The sequence below is a fragment of the Nannobrachium achirus genome, assembly GCF_963921795.1.
Source record: "Nannobrachium achirus genome assembly, chromosome: 16".
Lineage (NCBI taxonomy): Eukaryota > Metazoa > Chordata > Actinopteri > Myctophiformes > Myctophidae > Nannobrachium > Nannobrachium achirus.
Genome location: NC_137823.1, coordinates 8,577,160 through 8,600,203, shown reverse-complemented (window position 1 = coordinate 8,600,203; position 23,044 = coordinate 8,577,160). Strand labels below are relative to the sequence as shown.

At 44.9% G+C, this 23,044-nt stretch overlaps 1 protein-coding gene across 1 annotated transcript in view; it reads left to right on the top strand.

Annotated features, from left to right (window-relative positions):
- The window catches only part of tbc1d32 (TBC1 domain family, member 32), an 81,813-nt gene that overhangs the window by 44,553 nt on the left and 14,216 nt on the right, over window positions 1-23,044 (top strand). Inside the window, exons 24-28 of the mRNA XM_080744668.1 lie at window positions 17,344-17,454; window positions 17,898-18,006; window positions 18,762-18,855; window positions 19,397-19,516; window positions 21,145-21,228. Of these exons, the coding sequence (XP_080600794.1) occupies window positions 17,344-17,454; window positions 17,898-18,006; window positions 18,762-18,855; window positions 19,397-19,516; window positions 21,145-21,228 (518 nt within the window). The remainder of the gene's footprint in view (window positions 1-17,343; window positions 17,455-17,897; window positions 18,007-18,761; window positions 18,856-19,396; window positions 19,517-21,144; window positions 21,229-23,044) is intronic.

Here is a 23,044-nt window from a genome sequence, read left to right as displayed (position 1 = left end):
CATCGTGACCTCATCACACGTCGACCGCACGTGTGACGTGCGGTCGACCGCACGTGTGACCGACGGACGGCCGGTGGAGGTTTTCATACTAAACTGCGACCTTACGGTCGCAATTACATTACATTACATGCATGCAGGCAGGCAGGCAGGCGGGCAGACTAACAGGCATGCCTGTAGTGGTGTAAAGTTACATTTACTTAAGTACTGTACTTTGAGGTATTCGTACTTTTACTTTTACTCCACTACATTTTTTAAACCTTTAGGTACTAGTTACTTTGCAGATATACATTATAATATTACCAGTAAGACTCCCTAATCGGGAGATAAGCGACCGTTGGTCGCTTATCTACACAAATATCACAACCTCCACCTCTCACGTCATACGGGTAGCCATAGTTACACCTGGAATGTTGAATCTCCATATATGGAGATAACCTACGCATCACACAAAGTCTGACCTCACCAGCCCATACTTGGGCATGGACGACTTATATCTCCATATACGGAGATGGCCATATATGGAGATACGATGACATCACAGAGTCCACAGCTGATGATGTGGCGTGATGTCATACAATACACAAACAAGCCCTATATAAAGGGGCAATTCTCACCAGGGAAGAGAGCATTGCCTGGAATGTTGAATCTCCATATATGGAGATAACCTACGCATCACACGAAGTCTGACCTCACCAGCCCATACTTGGGCATGGACGACTTATATCTCCATATACGGAGATGGCCATATATGGAGATACGATGACATCACAGAGTCCACAGCTGATGATGTGGCGTGATGTCATACAATAAACAAACAAGCCCTATATACTGATGCGATACGATGACATCACAGAGTCCACAGCTGATGATGTGGCGTGATGTCATACAATAAACAAACAAGCCCTATATACTGATGCGGAGATATGAGCAGGGCAAAGGTGTGACGTGTGACGTGTGACCGACCGACGGACGGACGGCCGGTGGAGGTTTTCATTGCGACCGTCAGGGAGCAGTTTACTATGAAAACCTCCACCGGCCGTCCGTCCGTCCGTCCGTCCGTCGTAAGACTCCCTAATCGGGAGATAAGCGACCGTTGGTCGCTTATCTCCACAAATATCACAACCTCCACCTCTCACGTCATACGGGTAGCCATAGTTACACCTGGAATGTTGAATCTCCATATATGGAGATAACCTACGCATCACACAAAGTCTGACCTCACCAGCCCATACTTGGGCATGGACGACTTATATCTCCATATACGGAGATGGCCATATATGGAGATACGATGACATCACAGAGTCCACAGCTGATGATGTGGCGTGATGTCATACAATACACAAACAAGCCCTATATAAAGGGGCAATTCTCACCAGGGAAGAGAGCATTGCCTAGAATGTTGAATCTCCATATATGGAGATAACCTACGCATCACACAAAGTCTGACCTCACCAGCCCATACTTGGGCATGGACGACTTATATCTCCATATACGGAGATGGCCATATATGGAGATACGATGACATCACAGAGTCCACAGCTGATGATGTGGCGTGATGTCATACAATAAACAAACAAGCCCTATATACTGATGCGATACGATGACATCACAGAGTCCACAGCTGATGATGTGGCGTGATGTCATACAATAAACAAACAAGCCCTATATACTGATGCGGAGATATGAGCAGGGCAAAGGTGTGACGTGTGACGTGTGACCGACCGACCGACCGACCGACGGACGGACGGCCGGTGGAGGTTTTCATAGTAAACTGCTCCCTGACGGTCGACTCCCTAATCGGGAGATAAGCGACCGTTGGTCGCTTATCTCCACAAATATCACAACCTCCACCTCTCACGTCATACGGGTAGCCATAGTTACACCTGGAATGTTGAATCTCCATATATGGAGATAACCTACGCATCACACAAAGTCTGACCTCACCAGCCCATACTTGGGCATGGACGACTTATATCTCCATATACGGAGATGGCCATATATGGAGATACGATGACATCATACGATGACATCACAGAGTCCACAGCTGATGATGTGGCGTGATGTCATACAATAAACAAACAAGCCCTATATACTGATGCGATACGATGACATCACAGAGTCCACAGCTGATGATGTGGCGTGATGTCATACAATAAACAAACAAGCCCTATATACTGATGCGGAGATATGAGCAGGGCAAAGGTGTGACGTGTGACGTGTGACCGACCGACGGACGGACGGCCGGTGGAGGTTTTCATAGTAAACTGCTCCCTGACGGTCGCAAATACACAAACAAGCCCTATATAAAGGGGCAATTCTCACCAGGGAAGAGAGCATTGCCTGGAATGTTGAATCTCCATATATGGAGATAACCTACGCATCACACAAAGTCTGACCTCACCAGCCCATACTTGGGCATGGACGACTTATATCTCCATATACGGAGATGGCCATATATGGAGATACGATGACATCACAGAGTCCACAGCTGATGATGTGGCGTGATGTCATACAATAAACAAACAAGCCCTATATACTGATGCGATACGATGACATCACAGAGTCCACAGCTGATGATGTGGCGTGATGTCATACAATAAACAAACAAGCCCTATATACTGATGCGGAGATATGAGCAGGGCAAAGGTGTGACGTGTGACGTGTGACCGACCGACCGACGGACGGACGGACGGAAGGTTTTCATAGTAAACTGCTCCCTGACGGTCGCAATAAATAAATACATAACCACTTTAGCCCTATCTTATACCGTCGCTATTTGAAAATAGCAGATCTCCAAACTCACAATGTGTTTTTTTTACTTCATTTTTTTTCTTTTTTTTTACATTTTACACGTTTACTTTTACTTTTGTGATGCCAGTTCCCCTGGTATCACAGGGATCTCCATATATGGCAATAAAGGGGATTTGGTTCCCCTGACATCACAGTGATTATATATTGGCATTCACAGATATGGGCTTAATATTGATGACTTCAGGGATCTCCATATATGGGCATAAAAGGGATTTGGTTCCCCTGGCACCACAGGGATCTCCATATCTCCATATATGGGCATAAAGGGATTTGGTTCCCCTGACATCACAAGGATCTCCATTTATGGCAATAAGATGGATTTGGTTCCCATGACATCACAGTGATGACAGAGCGTGATGTCAGAGCATGAAAGTCAGTCAACAGAAAAGACAAGCGTTACCCATACAGACACGGGCAAGATGTGGCGGTTCTGATGGTAAACTGAAACCTATGTTCGCAACAAAAATGGGTGAAAGAAAATACAATCGCGATGAAAAAGCCATAGTTAGTAGGCCATACATGCCCTGCTTGTGCGAAAGGCGCAAGTTGGCACTAGGGTTGTTAGATGTGGCCTAAAAATAAAATCTCTATTTATTTCTCAGAAAATTCGATTTTCGATTCCGATTTCGATTTTTGGGGTAAAAAATAATACATTGTTTCAACTATGTTGTTTTCATTTAAAAATGCAAGGAAATGATTTTTATTTATTGTTTTATGTTTATTTTTTATACATAGCCAAATAGCAAAATGTAATAAAATAATAATAATAAAAATAAGGGTAATAATAATAATCAAAGTCGTGTACACTGTAGGGAGCTACAATGGAAAAAACTATGGCTCGTGGACCAACCGGTGACTTTGTACACGACTTCGTACATTTCCCATAGATTCTATGGGACTTGACCACTTGCTCCTGCCCTTCGTGTACACGGTCTGTGCCGTCTATAGTTTCTTAATGGGGGGCAGCAGAGAGCCATATGTACACAGGCCCTAGGTGGTGTCCACGACCAGTAGTTTTACATGAACCCTCAGAGGGACACTGTGGGCTTATCAAGTGGTCCGTGGTGGTTCTCAAAGTGAGGTCGGGGGACCCTCAGAGGGACACTGTGGGCTTATCCATACCTTGGCTACAGGGGGGAAATAATTAAATGTACTTTTCATCGTGCCTGTTGCTAAGGTATGGCAACATGATTGGTGTCTTGCAAGACACCAGTCATGTTGCCATACCTTAGCCTTTCCTGAACTGACGCCGCTGTGAACATGTGTACACAGCCAGCATATTACTCAATGCCAAACTTTGCACACACACTCCTTGCCTGCCAATCCACAACCTCCACCCCTCCAGGGACCCCCAGGGCTTATCTCCCGATTAGGACACTTTCCAGCATAGTGACATAAAGAATAAACTGTCCATATAGTATGGTTTACATAAAAGTCAGTTGTCTTTCACACACACACACACACACACACACACATTTCATAAATATTTTTCATCACAATTGGGTTTGTGGGGAGCCATCCCTGCTTCAAGCTGTCACAGCACAGCACCAACACTTCAAACTAGTTAAAAAACCCAATACAGCAGATCTACAAGCACCTCACAGATCTACAAGCACCTCGCACATGCCAGGGACAGAGTAGGTTGGCCTGCATAAGCCTTGCTGTCAACACACTATACTACACCACTCAGGCCACCAAGCCAGGTGTGGTCAATTAGTGCCTTCTTTTGATCAGTGGCTTCTGCTTGATGAGTGGCACCAGTCTGTCTTTGTTCCCTGGTCAGTCAAGTTCACTGGGAGAGAATGTTTCAGATCAGTGCAAGTGTATTTGTTTTCCATTTGGACTTACTGTGTTTTGTTGGTACAGTATGCGTGCGACTAACTAATATTTCTGATAATTCCAATTTGTTTGTTGTTTAATTAGCCGGATTGTGAATGCCCTGCATTTTTCTTTCATCTTTAGAACCCCACGTGTGTAACAAAACAGAGTGGTGATCATTTGGTGTGGGTGAAGAGAAGAAAAACATTTCATTAAAGGAGTAGTTCACCCCCAAAGTGACTTTTTTTCTATTGAACTCAAGTCTCCATGGCGTGAGTAATACATTGAAAAAATAAGTCATTTTGGGGGTGAACTACTCCTTGAATGTCAGTTTTGTGGTGTTTTGACTGGACACCCTGAGGATATTGCCAGACAGACAGACAGACAGACAGACAGACAGACAGACAGACAGACAGACAGACAGAGAATTGTAGGCCTTGCATTTATTTGACTTGGTTCCAACAGATGGCGAAAATAGCTAATCTTCAAGCTCACAATGCCTCACTGTTTGGACAAAGAGTTGAGGCGTTACATTTTGTAAAACACGGCCTTGTGAAAATAGCAGATCTACATGCTCACAACACCTCACAACGCAGGGCGGCGTGAGCATGTAGATCTGATATTTTCACAATTTCTGCCCCTAATATTTAATTTATCATTTTAAAAGTATTAAAAAGTCCTTAAATTGTCTCTTTAGAAATGTGCAGATAGCCTCTGTATACTGTTGAGTGGAAAAACAATGTTTCACATTAAGCTAAACATTTGGGACCACCCAAGATCATTTGGAGACCCCTCTAGGGGTCCCATAGTTGAACCACTGACTTATAAGGGGAGTATGGAGACCCCTCTAGGGGTCCCATAGTTGAACCACTGACTTATAAGGGGAGTATATGAGGCTGGATCCGTCTGGAACACTGCACTAGGCTCTCGCCAGCTCTGTAGCTCTCCACACTTGAACAGTTGTGTCCTTAAATTCAATTATAATAATTAACCCCTGTATATACGGGCAATAGTTTTACATGACTTTGTGTACACAGCCAATAGTTTTACATGAACATGTTCAGGCTTTAGTACTGTACTGTCTCGTGTAGCCCAACAGAGCCCATCACAGCACAACACGGCCCACCAGAGCCCAATACAGCCTACCAGAGCCCAATAGACTCCAGCAAACCTAAGTCCAGCCCAGTCCTGCCCAATAGGAGTATAGACCAGGGAAGGGGGGTAGTTAGATGACTGCACCAGACTCCACCAGGCTGCTCCATGCTCCAGCCAGCTCTGTAGATCCTGTGTACACGGCACTCCTAACTCGAAAGGTCAAGGAAAAGGGTCGTTTTAGGCGTCAAAACAGGCCCTTTGTCCTTAAAATGAATAAAAAAATCAAAAAAATATGTTTTGTTTCAGGCAGGACAACGTTTCATATTTGAAGCATGCCCGATCTGATGGAATGGGTTTCGTGTCTCTCCGACACTTTGAACCCTTTACGATTGCGAAAAAGACACCGAAACCCGGATTTTTGTCCTTAAAATCAATTAAAAAATCTGTTTGTTTTACGCAGGAAACACTTTTCATATTTGAAGGATGCCTGATCCGATGGAATGGGTTTCGTGTCTCTCCGACACTTTGAACCCTTTATGATTGCGAAAAAGACACGAAATTTGCACGCCACCAACACGATTACACATTCTTTCGGATAAAAGACACTTATTCTGACTTACTTTTTGACGCTGAATCCAACAAACCCGGTCTCGTGTCTCTACGACACTCCTAACTCGAAAGGTCAAGGAAAAAGCCACTGTGTACACAGGCAATAGTTTTACATGACTTTGTGTACACGGCCAATAGTTTTACATGAACATGTCTAGGCTTTAGTACTGTACTGCCTCGTATAGCCCAACAGAGCCCAGCACAGAACAGCACAGCCCACCAGAGCCCAATACAGCCCCCCAGAGCCCAACAGAGTCCAGCAAACCTAAGTCCAGCCCAGTCCTGCCGAGTAGGAGTATAGACCGGGGAAAGGGGGTAGTTAGATGACTCCACCAGGCCATTACTGTCCAGATCTGGCTTGAATAGGCCAGACCAGGGTAGACAGGACTGCACCAGACTCCACCAGGCTGCTCCAGCCAGCTCTGTAGATCCTTGCACATGCGATTAACCACTGTGTACACGGGCAATAGTTTTAAGTTTTACATGAACCCTCAGAGGGACACTGTGGGCTTATCAAGTGGTCCATGGCCGGTTCTCAAAGTGAGGTCGGGGGGCCCACAGTGTCCCTCTGAGGGGACACGGCACAGACCGTGTACACGAAGGGCAGGAGCAAGTGTTCAAGTCCCATAGAATCTATGGGAAATGTACACAGGCGTGTACAAAGTCACCAGTAGTTTTACATGAACCCTCAGAGGGACACTGTGGGCTTATCAAGTGGTCCATGGTCGGTTCTCAAAGTGAGGTCGGGGACCCTCAGAGGGACACTGTGGGCTTATCAAGTGGTCCATGGTCGGTTCTCAAAGTGAGGTCGGGGGACCCTCAGAGGGACACTGTGGGCTTATCAAGTGGTCCATGGTCAGTTCTCAAAGTGAGGTCAGGGGACCCTCAGAGGGACACTGTGGGCTTATCAAGTGGTCCATGGTCGGTTCTCAAAGTGAGGTCGAGGGACCCTCAGAGGGACACTGGGCTTATCAAGTGGGAGCACAAAGTTGGTGAGGGGGGTACTAGCTATAGTAGGATGATCAGGCTTGTCGAGGCCAAAGGGTGTACTAGAGTCTTAATAGGCACCATTAGGTTGTTCTAGGCCGTTGTCTGCCCTTTAGCTGCTCACACAATTGAGACCAAACACTGTGTACAGGAGCCTTAGTTTGTGTGTACATGACCAATAGTTTTAAATGGATATTTCTAGTCCATCGCACACCGCTGCCTTGTGCACCCTTGGTTGGTTCGTCTTTGTTTGGGAAGGAGGGACTTTGAGGATGTACCTCACTTTGAGAACCGACCATGGACCACTTGATAAGCCCACAGTGTCCCTCTGAGGGTTCATGTAAAACTACTGGTGACTTTGTACACGCCTGTGTACATTTCCCATAGATTCTATGGGACTTGAACACTTGCTCCTGCCCTTCGTGTACACAATCTGTGCCGTGTCCCCTCAGAGGGACATTGTGGGCCCCCCGACCTCACTTTGAGAACCGGCCATGGACCACTTGATAAGCCCACAGTGTCCCTCTGAGGGTCCCCCGACCTCACTTTGAGAACCGACCATGGACCACTTGATAAGCCCACAGTGTCCCTCTGAGGGTTCATGTAAAACTACTGGTGACTTTGTACACGCCTGTGTACATTTCCCATAGATTCTATGGGACTTGAACACTTGCTCCTGCCCTTCGTGTACACGGTCTGTGCCGTGTCCCCTCAGAGGGACACTGTGGGCCCCCGACCTCACTTTGAGAACCGACCATGGACCACTTGATAAGCCCACAGTGTCCCTCTGAGGGTCCCCCGACCTCACTTTGAGGACCGACCATGGACCACTTGATAAGCCCACAGTGTCCCTCTGAGGGTCCCCGACCTCACTTTGAGAACCGACCATGGACCACTTGATAAGCCCACAGTGTCCCTCTGAGGGTTCATGTAAAACTACTGGTGACTTTGTACACGCCTGTGTACATTTCCCATAGATTCTATGGGACTTGAACACTTGCTCCTGCCCTTCGTGTACACGGTCTGTGCCGTGTCCCCTCAGAGGGACACTGTGGGCCCCCCGACCTCACTTTGAGAACCGGCCATGGACCACTTGATAAGCCCACAGTGTCCCTCTGAGGGTTCATGTAAAACTTAAAACTATTGCCCGTGTACACAGTGGTTAATCGCATGTGCAAGGATCTACAGAGCTGGCTGGAGCAGCCTGGTGGAGTCTGGTGCAGTCCTGTCTACCCTGGTCTGGCCTATTCAAGCCAGATCTGGACAGTAATGGCCTGGTGGAGTCATCTAACTACCCCCTTTCCCCGGTCTATACTCCTACTCGGCAGGACTGGGCTGGACTTAGGTTTGCTGGACTCTGTTGGGCTCTGGGGGGCTGTATTGGGCTCTGGTGGGCTGTGCTGTTCTGTGCTGGGCTCTGTTGGGCTATACGAGGCAGTACAGTACTAAAGCCTAGACATGTTCATGTAAAACTATTGGCTGTGTACACAAAGTCATGTAAAACTATTGCCCGTATATACAGGGGTTAATTATTATAATTGAATTTAAGGACACAACTGTTCAAGTGTGGAGAGCTACAGAGCTGGCGAGAGCCTAGTGCAGTGTTCCAGACGGATCCAGCCTCATATACTCCCCTTATAAGTCAGTGGTTCAACTATGGGACCCCTAGAGGGGTCTCCATACTCCCCTTATAAGTCAGTGGTTCAACTATGGGACCCCTAGAGGGGTCTCCAAATGATCTTGGGTGGTCCCAAATGTTTAGCTTAATGTGAAACATTGTTTTTCCACTCAACAGTATACAGAGGCTATCTGCACATTTCTAAAGAGACAATTTAAGGACTTTTTAATACTTTTAAAATTATAAATTAAATATTAGGGGCAGAAATTGTGAAAATATCAGATCTACATGCTCACGCCGCCCTGCGTTGTGAGGTGTTGTGAGCATGTAGATCTGCTATTTTCACAAGGCCGTGTTTTACAAAATGTAACGCCTCAACTCTTTGTCCAAACAGTGAGGCATTGTGAGCTTGAAGATTAGCTATTTTCGCCATCTGTTGGAACCAAGTCAAATAAATGCAAGGCCTACAATTCTCTGTCTGTCTGTCTGTCTGTCTGTCTGTCTGTCTGTCTGTCTATCTATCTGGCAATATCCTCAGGGTGTCCAGTCAAAACACCACAAAACTGACATTCAAGGAGTAGTTCACCCCCAAAATGACTTATTTTTTCAATGTATTACTCACGCCATGGAGACTTGAGTTCAATAGAAAAAAAGTCACTTTGGGGGTGAACTACTCCTTTAATGAAATGTTTTTCTTCTCTTCACCCACACCAAATGATCACCACTCTGTTTTGTTACACACGTGTGGTTCTAAAGATGAAAGAAAAATGCAGGGCATTCACAATCCGGCTAATTAAACAACAAACAAATTGGAATTATCAGAAATATTAGTTAGTCGCACGCATACTGTACCAACAAAACACAGTAAGTCCAAATGGAAAACAAATACACTTGCACTGATCTGAAACATTCTCTCCCAGTGAACTTGACTGACCAGGGAACAAAGACAGACTGGTGCCACTCATCAAGCAGAAGCCACTGATCAAAAGAAGGCACTAATTGACCACACCTGGCTTGGTGTGTTGACAGCAAGGCTTATGCAGGCCAACCTACTCTGTCCCTGGCATGTGCGAGGTGCTTGTAGATCTGTGAGGTGCTTGTAGATCTGCTGTATTGGGTTTTTTAACTAGTTTGAAGTGTTGGTGCCGTGCTGTGACAGCTTGAAGCAGGGATGGCTCCCCACAAACCCAATTGTGATGAAAAATATTTATGAAATAAATAAATGAAATATATATATATATATATATATATATATATATATGTATATATATATATATATGTGTGTGTGTGTGTGTGTGTGTGTGTGTGTGTGTGTGTGTGTGTGTGTGTGTGTGTGTGTGTGTGTGTGAAAGACAACTGACTTTTATGTAAACCATACTATATGGACAGTTTGTTCTGCATGTCACTATGCTGGAAAGTGTCCTAATCGGGAGATAAGCCCTGGGGGTCCCTGGAGGGGTGGAGGTTGTGGATTGGCAGGCAAGGAGTGTGTGTGCAAAGTTTGGCATTGAGTAATATGCTGGCTGTGTACACATGTTCACAGCGGCGTCAGTTCAGGAAAGGCTAAGGTATGGCAACATGACTGGTGTCTTGCAAGACACCAATCATGTTGCCATACCTTAGCAACAGGCACGATGAAAAGTACATTTAATTATTTCCCCCCTGTAGCCAAGGTATGGCAGCTGCCATAGCTTGCCATACCCAATTGACGCCCCTGCATGTTCACCTCCTGTAGGTTGGGAAAGTAGCCTGCCACCCTGTGGAAATAGGCTTGAACTGCAAGATAGGACCCTAAAACAAATAAAATGGAATAAAAAAGCATCCGTAAGACGGATGGGCGAACAAGTGGTGTCCATACGTAGATGGGGTCCCAGAGGACATGTAGAGCCCACCCCCTTATTTTTCACGCCCCCAGGGAACACACAGCGGGGTTTGGAAATTTGTCGTGTACACCAGCCCTAGGACCTCGGCTTCGTGGACCGATTTAACGATAGGGGTAATAATAATAACATAATAATAATAACTTTAGTTGCGCAACAATCACATACAGAAGTTAACTTAGTCCTCAGTGTTTCATTAGCAATAATGAGTGACAAAACAGCTTGCCGTGGCAACAGAGGAACAAGGCAAGTTGAACAAGGCTTGCTGGCCAGCTCTTGGAGGACCGCTGGTGGCTGAGGCCCGTTTCAATTGAAACTGGTGAAACATAGCTAAGGCCGCCCCTGCACGGAGATGTTGATTGATTGTAAACGGATGCGAAGCGATTCGCTTCCCGACAGGGACAGTAGGACTACAGTAGGTGGGTAACACAGCATTAATAAGCTTCTTTCAAACTACAACAACAAGTTTACCAGCTCAGCAGCGTTTGTTCTGTTTGCTGCCTGTATGTAAGTGAGCGCGCATCAATGAGGTGAGCTCTGAGCTGGCCAGTCTGTGCGCTGCGCATCAAACAAAGGACACATCAGAGAGAAATTACATTAATTTGGTGTCTGACTTTGTCGTCCTGCTTTAGGAGGACTGGGCTGTGTACTTTTTGCCCTGTGCAAGGCTCCAATGAGTAAGAATTACCCTTATTAAAGTGAAACTCGATTTGACGATTTTCTTATTTTTTAAATCGTCCAATGAAAAAAAAACGGATTTCGATTAAAAATCTATTAATCAAAAAACCTGGGCAGAGTGCTGTTCTGATTGTATAAATGATACAGGTCAAGTAGGACACTTTCTGGTATAAAGGATATAAAAATGACCATTTATGGGCACAAAAGGGTAACAGACAGACAGATATAGACATATATGGGCATACAAGAAGACACATCAGATGACTATGGAAATGTCCTTATATGGGCCTAAAAGGGACACAGACAGACAGACAGACAGATATAGAGATGTTGGACGACACAGAAATTTGGACGTGAATAAAGACCCAAAATTCCATATATGGTAAATGACCTACCTGGTCATATTATGGGCATGAAGGGGACAAGGACTGACAGATATAGAATTGTCCATATACGGGCATAAAAGGACACAGACAGACAGATTTTTAGAAATGTCCATATTTGGACATAAAAGGGGCAAAGACAGACCTTTGCAGAAATCTCCATATATGGGCATAAAAGGGACACCGACAAATACAGACATCTCCATATATGGGCATAAAAGAGACACAGACATACAATGATCTCCATATATGGCCATAACTAACTAATCTATGTCTGACATCATGGACTCCATATGTGGGCGTGGCTTTCCTGGAACTACATTGGTGAGTCATGCTGACATCACTGTGACGAGGTCATAATGTATAGAGTATAAAGAGTGATGTCATGGCATGGTATGGTAAAGAGTGTCAGCCAGAGTCCAGAGTCTCAGTGTTGTCGACTCAAACAACCAACAAACACAACTTAAAGTCCCAAAGCCATTCTTCAGGACAGACATCCAACTTCTATCTGCTAGAAATGGCGTTTGGCAGCATTCTCCTGTCTGAAGAGCAGCTACGTTGTGTCATCTGTCAGGATGTGTTCACTGATCCAATCACCACTCCATGTGGACACAACTACTGCAGAAGCTGCATCACACGGTACTGGGAGACTAGTCATGTGTGTCGGTGTCCACTGTGTACAAAAACCTTCTATGATAGACTAACATTCTCTGTTAATAAATTCCTCTCTGAGATGGCCGATCAGTTCAGGGAGATACAGCAGAGAGCTGCTGCGCCAGATGAAGTCTCCTGTGGCTTCTGTTCTCCCTTCGTCAAGCTGAAGGCTGTGAAGTCCTGCCTGGTCTGTCAGATCTCCTACTGTGAGACTCACCTGGAGCCTCATCACAGAGTCACTGCGTTCAAACAACACAAGCTCATAGACCCTGTGAAGGACCTGGAGGACTTTATGTGTCCCAAACATGAGCGACCTCTGGAGCTGTTCTGTAAGACTGACCACATGTGTGTCTGTCAGTTCTGCACCGAGTCAGACCACAGGTCCCATCACACTGTATCTCTGGTTGAAGGAATGAAGGCTGAGCTCAGAAAGACAGAGGCTGAAGTCCAGCAGATGATCCAAGAGAGACTAGTGAAGATTCAGGAGGTCAAACACTCAGTAGAGCTCAGCCTTAAAGACACAGACAGAGAGAAAGCAGACAGTGTGCAGATCCTCACTGCTTTGTCTGTGAGGACAACTGTGGCTCAGCTGGAGAAGACTCTCTGTCAGGAGATGGAGAAGCTTTATGATGCTGAGCTGAGGAGCATCCAGCAATATGTAGTGGATGTGACTCTGGACCCTGATACATCTCATCCCTGGCTCACCCTGTCTGAGGATGGAAAACAAGTGAGTCATGGAGACATATGGAAGGATGTCCCAGACAACACAGAGAGATTCTCTCTGTATGTCGATGTATTAGGAAAACAAAGCATCTCCTCGGGAAGCTTTTACTATGAGGTTCAGGTTAAAGGGAAGACTGACTGGACTGTAGGAGTGGCCAGAGAGTACATCATCAGGAAGGGACGGATCACACTGATCCCCAACAATGGTTTCTGGACTATAGGGTTGATTACTAGAAATGAGTACTGGACTAATGCTGGCCCTGCTGTCCACCTCCTTGTAAGAGAGAAGCTCCAGAAAGTGGGAGTGTTTGTGGATTATGAGGAGGGTCTGGTCTCCTTTTATGATGTGGAGGCCAGAGTTCATCTCTACTCTTTCACTGGTTGCACCTTCACTGAGAAACTCTATCCATACTTCAGTCCCTGTCTTCATGATGGTGGTAGAAACTCTGCTCCTCTGATCATCTCTCCTGTCATTCCTTCCATTCAGGAGGTCAAACACTCAGTAGAGCTCAGGCAGAAGGACATTGACAAAGAGATAACAGACACATGTGTGCAGGTCTTTGCTGCTCTGAGGAGCTGTGTTGAAAAGCAGGCAACAACAGAGAAACAGGCTGAAGGCTTCATCAAAGATCTGCAAAATGAAATCACTCAGTTAGAGAAGAGAATCTGTGAGCTGAAGCAGCTCTCACACACTGAAGACCTCCTCCACCTCCTCCAGAACTTCACATCCATCAACACCCCTCCACCCACCAAGGACTGGACAAAGGTCACTGTCCATCAGTCTTCGTATGTGGGGACTGTGAGGACACCCGTGGCTCAGCTGGAGAAGACACTCAGTCACGTGATAGAGATGACATTCACTGCAATATGCAGTGAATATGACTCCGGACCCTGATATAGCACATCCCAAACTCACCCTGTCTGAGGATGTAAAACAAGTGAATAATGTGAATAATCTACAAAACAAAATCAAGAGATTCTCACAAATCTCACGAATACAAATAGATTATATACAGGTCACTGTGTTTTAGGAAGACAAAACGTCACTTCAGAAAGGTTTTACTATGAGGTTCAGGTTAAAGGGAAGACTGAATGGGATGTAAGAGTTCAAGGATCAAGGGTTCAAGGTTGTACTTTATTTATTGTTGTGTCTTTTGTACAGGTACATAAGAGTAAAACTTTTTTTTGTTCGGCTTCCTTCAGACAATGCAGTGGTATAAAATAACAGCAAAACAACAAAAACAACCCATCTAAAGATAAAATTGTCCCATCCTAATTTACGGTACACTTTAAGACATAATAAAGCCATAATAAGAAATAATGTGTTGGTAATTAGAACTAATATGTTTTATTAGACAGAAACAAAGACAGAATAGCAGAAAGAGCGGATACATTCTCTGGCACCGGGCACCTGGCAGTTCGACCATCAGTCGTGCTGCACCGCTGGCGATAGGACCGGCGGCCGCCGCACGGAACTGTAGGTAGGACCGGCATCGCTGGTAACTGTAGTGGCAGCCACCACCGTACGGAACGGCAGTTTACTGCAACCGAACACATCACGTCTTGCTTAGTGTTCCCTGATTTTGCTCAGCATGCTCAGAAAGCTTGCACGAAATGCAGGGAACATCTCAGAAAGCGGAGCCCTTTAACGCCAAGATTAAATGAAAAATATGCAAGTTTTTGTGTACACAAAAACATTCCCCCCTCCGCCTCCCCTCTATGACAGGCATCAAACAGGTAGTTGTCTTTGATGCTTTCATTGATTAAAGAGATCACTAACGAGGACTTGACAATTTTATGGCCCAATCAATTACCTTAGTGCACAACCCCTTTGAAGTTCAAAGGGAGCAATTAAGAGCTCTGGCTGAGCTCCCCCTGACAAAAACGTCCCTCCACTGTTTCTGTTGACATTTAATGTCAACATAAAGAGTGGAACAGAACAGAAATACAGCCAGGGGATGTGTCTTTCTGCAAGGAAACACCCCAACACAATAATATAGTTACTGATGAAGGGAAATGACTGCTAGAAATGTATATTTTTGAATAGTCTTAAAGTTACATATACGTAATTCCTTTAAAGGTGATACACCATGCATTTAAAAAGTATTTATGTCATATTGTTTATGTCCCAAAAACGTTTTTCAAAAGGTTTGAGGCTAAATTACCACTCCTGAATAGAGAGCCTCTCTCATTTTTGAATGGCTCTCAGAGCATTTTCAGCTGCAGTACCACCTTTGACCTGAACTGCGCCACCACCCCCCCTCCCAAAAAGTTTTTTTTTTCTTCAAAAACCAGAGAAAGACACAATGGTCAGAAATGGGACTTTGTGAGGATAGAAGGTGCTAGTGTAGCATCTGACATGAAAAATAATACTGATATTAATACTAGATACTAATATCAAAAAATAGGGATTGTCCACAGAACTTCAAAAGTAAATGTTGCTTGTTTATTCATCGTCCAACAAAAGTATACATCCTTAATCAAAGTAAAAATCTTCTTCTGAGGTTCCTTTCCAATTCTTAGCAAATAGCATATTTTCCTTTTAATGTTGAACTCACAACATTGTTTCCCCAATTAGAATTTAGCTCCGGACCGGTACGGAGGAGCCATGTCAACCTCCGTTTCTGTTGACAATGACTCCCGATTGACAGTGAATACCCCGTTATATGGGCCAGAGCCGACCATAAAGCAAGCCCCCACAATAGAGGAGAGAGGAGGCAGGTGGCAGTTCTCATCAGCTGATTGCCCAGCTTTGTATGTCAAAGTACATATGAAAATTCTTAATTTACGTGTCATGTTAAGTGCCTATGGTCAGCTAATCTAATTAATGTCTGACCATCCCCACTGACCCGGGGTTACTTAGAAGTTATAACCCTTGCTGCAGGAGAATAGAACCAACTAAGCAATATCATTAGCTATTTGCTGAGAACTCAAAGATACATCACACAGATATATTAACATATTAGTTCGTTTATATGCATCACTAGTGGGACCACAAAAAAAGGTTTTAAAATAGGAAAAGTGAAATTTCATGGTGTATCACCTTTAACTGTATTCCATTTATGCAATAAATGGTTAAACCTAGCCTGATACTTCAGTCCGCACATCACCACCCCCTGTTAGTGGGTGGTGTGTAGTGTGGACTGAACCCGGAGATATTTTATTTTATTTCAAGCGCGCCTGAAGAGCGGGCGCATTGAATGGGCCAATCAGGGCTGTAGACTTGAGGCACGTGGTATGCTGGTCCGGTCCCAGCCCCCTCCCTTCGGAGCTGTTCTGCCCACGTGAGATTCCGTAGTGGACTCTGATTGGTGCTCTTCTGCCCACGTGAGCCTCTAGTGGACTCTGATTGGTCCGTGAAAACTGTCATGGCGGAGTCAGACTCGACTCGAATTCTTTTAATAAACAATACAATAGTGCCGTTTCATTACGTTTTAATACCATTTTGCACTAACGTAAACATGCAGTCATATAATATGTTATGAGAAATAACGTATTTTTGCAATGTCACGCCGCGTCGCCGTCTGCGACACACGGGGCTGTGTGTGTGTATGTGTGTGTGTGTGTGTGACGTCAATAGGCTTTACCCCGCCCCCGCTGAAGTAGAATCTCCGTCCCCAGGCTCAGACTCAATCCCAAAACGAAGTGTGTGATTGAGTCTGGCGCTGGCAGTCAGGCTAGGTTAAACCTACTTTGACGTGAGTGGTCCTGACTAAATTAACCATTAACGTGTGTGTGTTATGCTTTTGAAACTGATATTATCCTAGATAAAGTACTATGTTCTATCTGTCTGTCTTTCAATGTTATATGAGATACTTAAAGTGTGGTTCCTGTGGAAATAAGCCTCGGCTTTCCAGGATCTCCTTTTAGTTGACCTTGTACCAGTGATTTGTACTGTCATGAAACTGTACTTTTTTCTATTGCAAACTTCTAATAAATTCTTCAATCAATCAATCAATCAATCTGTGTGTGTGTGTGTGTGTGTGTGTGTGTGTGTGTGTGTGTGTGTGTGTGTGTGTGTGTGTGTGTGTGTGTGTGTGTGTGTGTGTGTGTGTGTGTGTGTTGCGTGTGTGTGCGTGCGTGTCAGGTTGCTCAGTGTTCTTTGCAGTAATCTGGACACCTTCCTGCTGTTGGAGACTCAGTACAACGTGGTTAGCATGATGCTAACTAGCCAGACTGACAACTGTACTGAGGAGGGGTACGCGCACGCACACACACACACATGCACACACATACACACGCGCACACACACAGACACACACTCACGTGCGCACACACACACACACACACACACACACACACACACACCCTAGTGTCCATATTCTGAGAACTTTAGCCAAAAATAGCAGATCTACAAGCTCACAAGAGCTTGTAGAGCGGCTATTTTTGGCAAAGAGGTTTAGTGTAGAGGGGAAAAAGAGCAGTCTAAGTACAGAGTGAAAGGTCAAGTTTATTAAGTATTGACGGTTCAAGTGGTTAAATATCTGAAAACACAAATTGACATGAATCCAAAATACACTGATGATTGTGCTGTCAAACTGCTTTTTGGACACATTTATATTTTATAGCTGTTTAAATGATTCGTTTTCCTGTGTGTGTGTGTGTGTGTGTGTGTGTGTGTGTGTGTGTGTGTGTGTCCAGAGTGTGTATCATTGACAGTGTGTCGGTGGAAAGGAATCACGTTCTGGTTCAGGTCGGAGTGATCGGAGGTCCGTCAGAGCGATGGCTGCCCCCTAGAGACCTGCAAGAGGTACTGCACCTACAATTTTATTATTTTTACACACCTAGCTTATATAGTTATTTTTTTTCTTGCAAGAGGATAGCAGATCTACAAGCTCACAACGCGTCACATCGCGACGCGTTGTGAGCTTGTAGATCGGCTATTTCCACTATCAATGTTATTTTTTAAGTATAAATTTGTCAAATATGTCGGATCATGCACACCCATGCCTAGATCATGCACCATGTGTGTCCACATTGCTCACAGCTTTCAAACAAAAAAATCTGAATGGAAATCCGTTCAGGCATTCATGAGATAGCAGCCATTATGTTTTCCTAAAATGTAAACAAAGATGGCTGCCATGTTTGAAAGATGGGGTTGCTATGGGGGTTAAACATGCAATTTCGCGATTGCTATCATGCCTACTACATTTTTTGGGGTCAAATTTTTTTAAACGGGAAATTCTCGGGACTATCGGGCCAGGCAGGTAGAGACATTAAAATATTCTCGGGACTATGAGTTAAGGTCCACAGAATGAGAGGCCTGCTCTGCCGGAAACATTGCGGAAAAAAAGTTATGGACATTTGTATATTCACTGTCACTATACAGGAAAAGAGGGGTCATGTGAGGGACTCTGAATCCATTGCAAGCATTTGTTTTGCATGAAAAACATTCCTTGGGCTAAAATTTGGCCTCTGAAAACTGTGAAAAGTGATGAGTCATCACTTTTTTTGATGACTCATCACTTTTCACCGTTTTGTGAAAAAAGGTGTTCTCTTCAACAGGGTCCAGACCCGTACCCCTGGCCCATGTTCTGCTGCTACCCTGTACCCCGCTGTTATACCCTGGACCCCCCACACACACACCACAGCAAACCAGGTATGTTACTGTAGCCCCCTGTTACCCCCCTGTTATACCCTGTACCCCGCTGTTATACCCTGGACCCCCCACACACACACCACAGCAAACCAGGTATGTTACTGTAGCCCCCTGTTACCCCCCTGTGTGTGTGTGTGTGTGTGTGTGTGTGTGTGTGTGTGTGTGTGTGTGTGTGTGTGTGTGTGTGTGTGTGTGTGTGTGTCTGTGTCTGTGTCTGTGTCTGTGTGTGTGTGTGTGTGTGTGTGTCTTGCTATACTTATGGGGACTAAACACATGTTCACACAGTCACCTGCAGGGGACCTCTGACAGTGTGGGGACAAAATAGTAGGTCCCCACAACGGTTAGGGTAAGGGGTTAGGTTTAGGGATAGAGGTTAGGGTAAGGCCACAGGACTTGCATAAAAATGAATGGAAGTCTATGTAATGTCCCCACAAGTGATGTGATGTGTGTGTGTGTGTGTGTGTGTGTGTGTGTGTGTGTGTGTGTGTGTGTGTGTGCGTGTGCGTGTGTGCGTGTGTGTGTGTGTGTGTGTGTGTTCCAGATTCAGCGATCAGTGCGTTTTTATCTTCATCATCTTCATCATCAGAGAGCTGGGTGGAGGAGTGTAGGAGACACTACTGCATTACCATGGCGACCACACCCACCGCTCTCACCTCATCTGGTGAGTGATTGGTCCGTCGGGCAGTCAATCATCCGCCCTGTCAGGCACGTGCACACATAGACATCAAAGGAGGATTGAGCCCCTGCCCTTTTACCCGTCTGTAAAAAGTGCCCTCTCCAGACCATGAATGCAGTTTTTACTATGGTGAAAGAAATGCAAATGCCCCTCTTTCCATGCCATGCCTGAAGGCAGCATTCAAGAGAATGTCCTTGTCCAAACTCTCCTGAACTTGAACTGTGTGTAGAAATCCATGCCGTTACGCCACCTCTCCATTATTGACTTTATTATGCTTAGTTCAGTGTGGTATCAAGCACCGAAAATAGCCGACCTCCAAGCTCACAAAACGTTGCAGCACGACGCGTTGTGAGCTTGGAGGTCGGCTATTTTAGATATTTTCACCAAAAGGCCCTTTTAGGAATTTCAGCCCATTCTCTGCACGTCCCTGATTGTCAATCAGAATCAACTTTATTGTCACAGATTTGTAAAAGAGTGGGTTTTCCCTCAAGTTGAGTGATGTCCCTATAGATCAATTATGTGTTTACCAACATTGAGACTGAATGCACAGGTGTTTCATGTAATCATTTCCCAACAGATCCCCAAACCTGTCGTTTTGGGGAGCGCTGCTTTCAGTTCATTCAACCTCCTCTTGTGTGTTGGCTAGAGAGATCAGTGCGGCCTAGCGAGACACATATGCTTCATTGTCGCGTAGAGCAGTGTATCTCAACCTTTTTTTCTGCATGGGCACACTTTTCAAGTCCCAAGAATCCATGGGCACACCCACATAATTCGGGGGTGTAAATATCGACACTGTCGGGAAGAAACCTTGTATCTCCAAGTTTCAAATGTGTACGTTTCTTCGCAAAGTAAAGCCCTGCTTCATCATACAAGGCTGTCGGACAACAGTAGTGAAAACAGCAGATCTACAAGCACTCAACGCCTCGCACCGCGAGGTGTTGTGTGCTTGTAGATCGGCTGTTTTCACTAGTTTAAATCATTTTTAAAATGATAAATACAATACTGGCTTTCAAGCAGTTTCAAGGGGCACACTTGACCCTTCTCAGGGGCACACCAAAGGTCCCCAGGCACAGTGGTTGAGAAACACTGGTGTAGAGAGTAGCTAGATATACAAGTGCAAAAAAAAAAGAAAAAAAAAAAAACTGGTGGTCTTGTAGGAGTCCTAATCAGAGGAAAATGTAATGTTTTTTTTTTGTTTTAAGGTTTTATAGCCATGAATCATAAATCATGCTCTAATTAACATTTTGGGGATATTTCTGTTCTAGTCTTGGCATTCTAATGAACACCAAAAACATTATTACAGGCTTTTTACTTATGTTTTTGTGACGAATAGCTTCAGTGAAAAAGTGAGATTTTGTTCGTCCAGACTCTGGAATATCAGCCTCTGTGGGGGGTATTCATAATTTCATATGCAAATATCCTGGCGAATGGCATTGTAATACTAAACTATAGGATCCAATGGTGATGTTAATGTGAAAAAAGAACAGGAAAAGAAATTATTTAAACTCTTTTTGATCAAATATAAATGTGTCCAAAAAGCAACAGTGGGCCTTGCAGGGTTAATATATATTTTTATTTCAGTGTTTTAATGTTTTATTGTGTTCTGTATTCAGTGATTGCTGATCTCCTGGAACAGCTGGTAGATCATCTGTCCAGCTCCCAAACTCAACACTTCTTCCCTCCTCCTCGGTACAAAGGTCAGTGATGATGTCCCCATAAGGATTCATGTACAATGTAGTGCTTATGTCCCCACAAAGATTCATGTACACTGTAGTGATGATGTCCCCACAAGGATTCATGCACATTGTAGGACACAGACAGACTTTTGATTGATTGCATATTGTATCCGACAAAAATGGAGAACGGTACAAGTATAGTCAATACAATTAACTTGATGCGTGCCAAGGCCACTTGAGGGCGCCAAAGTGCCAGAGTCACTCCCATAGACAAGCGCTGTAACATACGGGGACCCACGTAGCAGTGACGCGCGTTTTCACGTTCGTGCGTGTCATGAAAATGACCCAGATGAAGATACCGGTAGCTACAAGATAGCCATAGGCTAACACTCATTTAGAAGACCGATTTTCAGGCGATTTAGCCGTAAATAAACCTTTTCCGCTTCCATAAGAACACAGTTCAGAGAAAAATGAGCTTCAAAGATGTGAGAATGAATTGGATTCGGCGGCGCGATGCGGCGGCGAGACACTCTCGCGGGCCGATGTAAACAGATCGCGGCCGGCGGCCTGGATGAAAATTTTGCCCCAGGCTTCGGTGAGGCCTCCGATTATTTAATTAATTTTATATAAAAAGCCGAACTAGTTCGGGATCGGCACCCCGTGAAACGTTGTGCCGCCGACAGCATAGATTCTGTAAAAATTGGGGGGCTGTAAACTTGGCATCTGGCCACTTTCAATGGAATAAATCATCGGAGCACGTAGGACGGCTCGTTGGAAAGCGTAGGACGAGCCAGGACCACCAACGGTCTTCACAAGCAGCTCAGGGTAAGTAAAATAACAAAAAAAATATTGTCTCTTGCCGAAAAAAAAGCCGACTTGTTCGGGATCGGCACTGGAAGGGTAAAAAAAAAAAAAAAAGTACAATTCAAGTACAGTTAAACACCCTGGCTAAAAGGAGCATCCCAAATAAGTCTGTTTACGGTCTTGTTTATGTCAGAAGTCCTTGGTATTCAATTTATGGACATAACAAATAAGCACAAAATAAAGAAAAAAACACTATGTACAGGATGGGGGAAACAAGGGGGTGGGGCTAAGGTAAGGGGCGGGGGGTTGCTCACTTCTTCTCGCCTGTCTATGGGAGAAGTGATAACTACCTCCTTCTCTTGCCTCATGCAAGGTGGGTTTTCAGGGCAGTTTTGAAGGATGCCAGCGAGCTACATGTTTTAAGGGAGGTAGTCAAGGTAATTCCACACCTGGGTGGCAGTGTTGTAGAAGGAGAATTTACCCATATTTGTCTTATGGGTCTGTGTTATCAGATCATTGTGTGCGCTCCCTCTGGTGTTGTGGCTGTGGGTGTCGCTAACTTTTTGGAGATGCTTGGTCAGATATGGTAGTTTTGGTAGTTTGTTTGTCTGTCTACAGTATTGGATCCATGTACACAGTAGGACACAGACAGACAAACATATTGGATCCATGTACACAGTAGGACACAGACAGACAAACATATTGGATTCATGTACACAGTAAGACACAGACAGACAGACACACAGACTTTGCTTTTATTCTTGGAGGTCCTCTATCTTCTTCATCAGTCATGGCTGATCTTATTTGCATCAGTCATGGCTGCCAGTTCCCACCTGGTGTTGTGTGGGACTCCAGACTGCTCCAGACCGTACTGAATAACTGCCAGCTTACATAATGTCTTCAGACTAGGACTCAAGTCTAAGATCAACAGCCCATCTGATCTGCATCCTCCTCCAAAGAGGATGACACGATCTCCCACAACGCAACAGCTGCTACCAATCATAGAAAATGGACCGTTCCCCTTGGGCTCCAC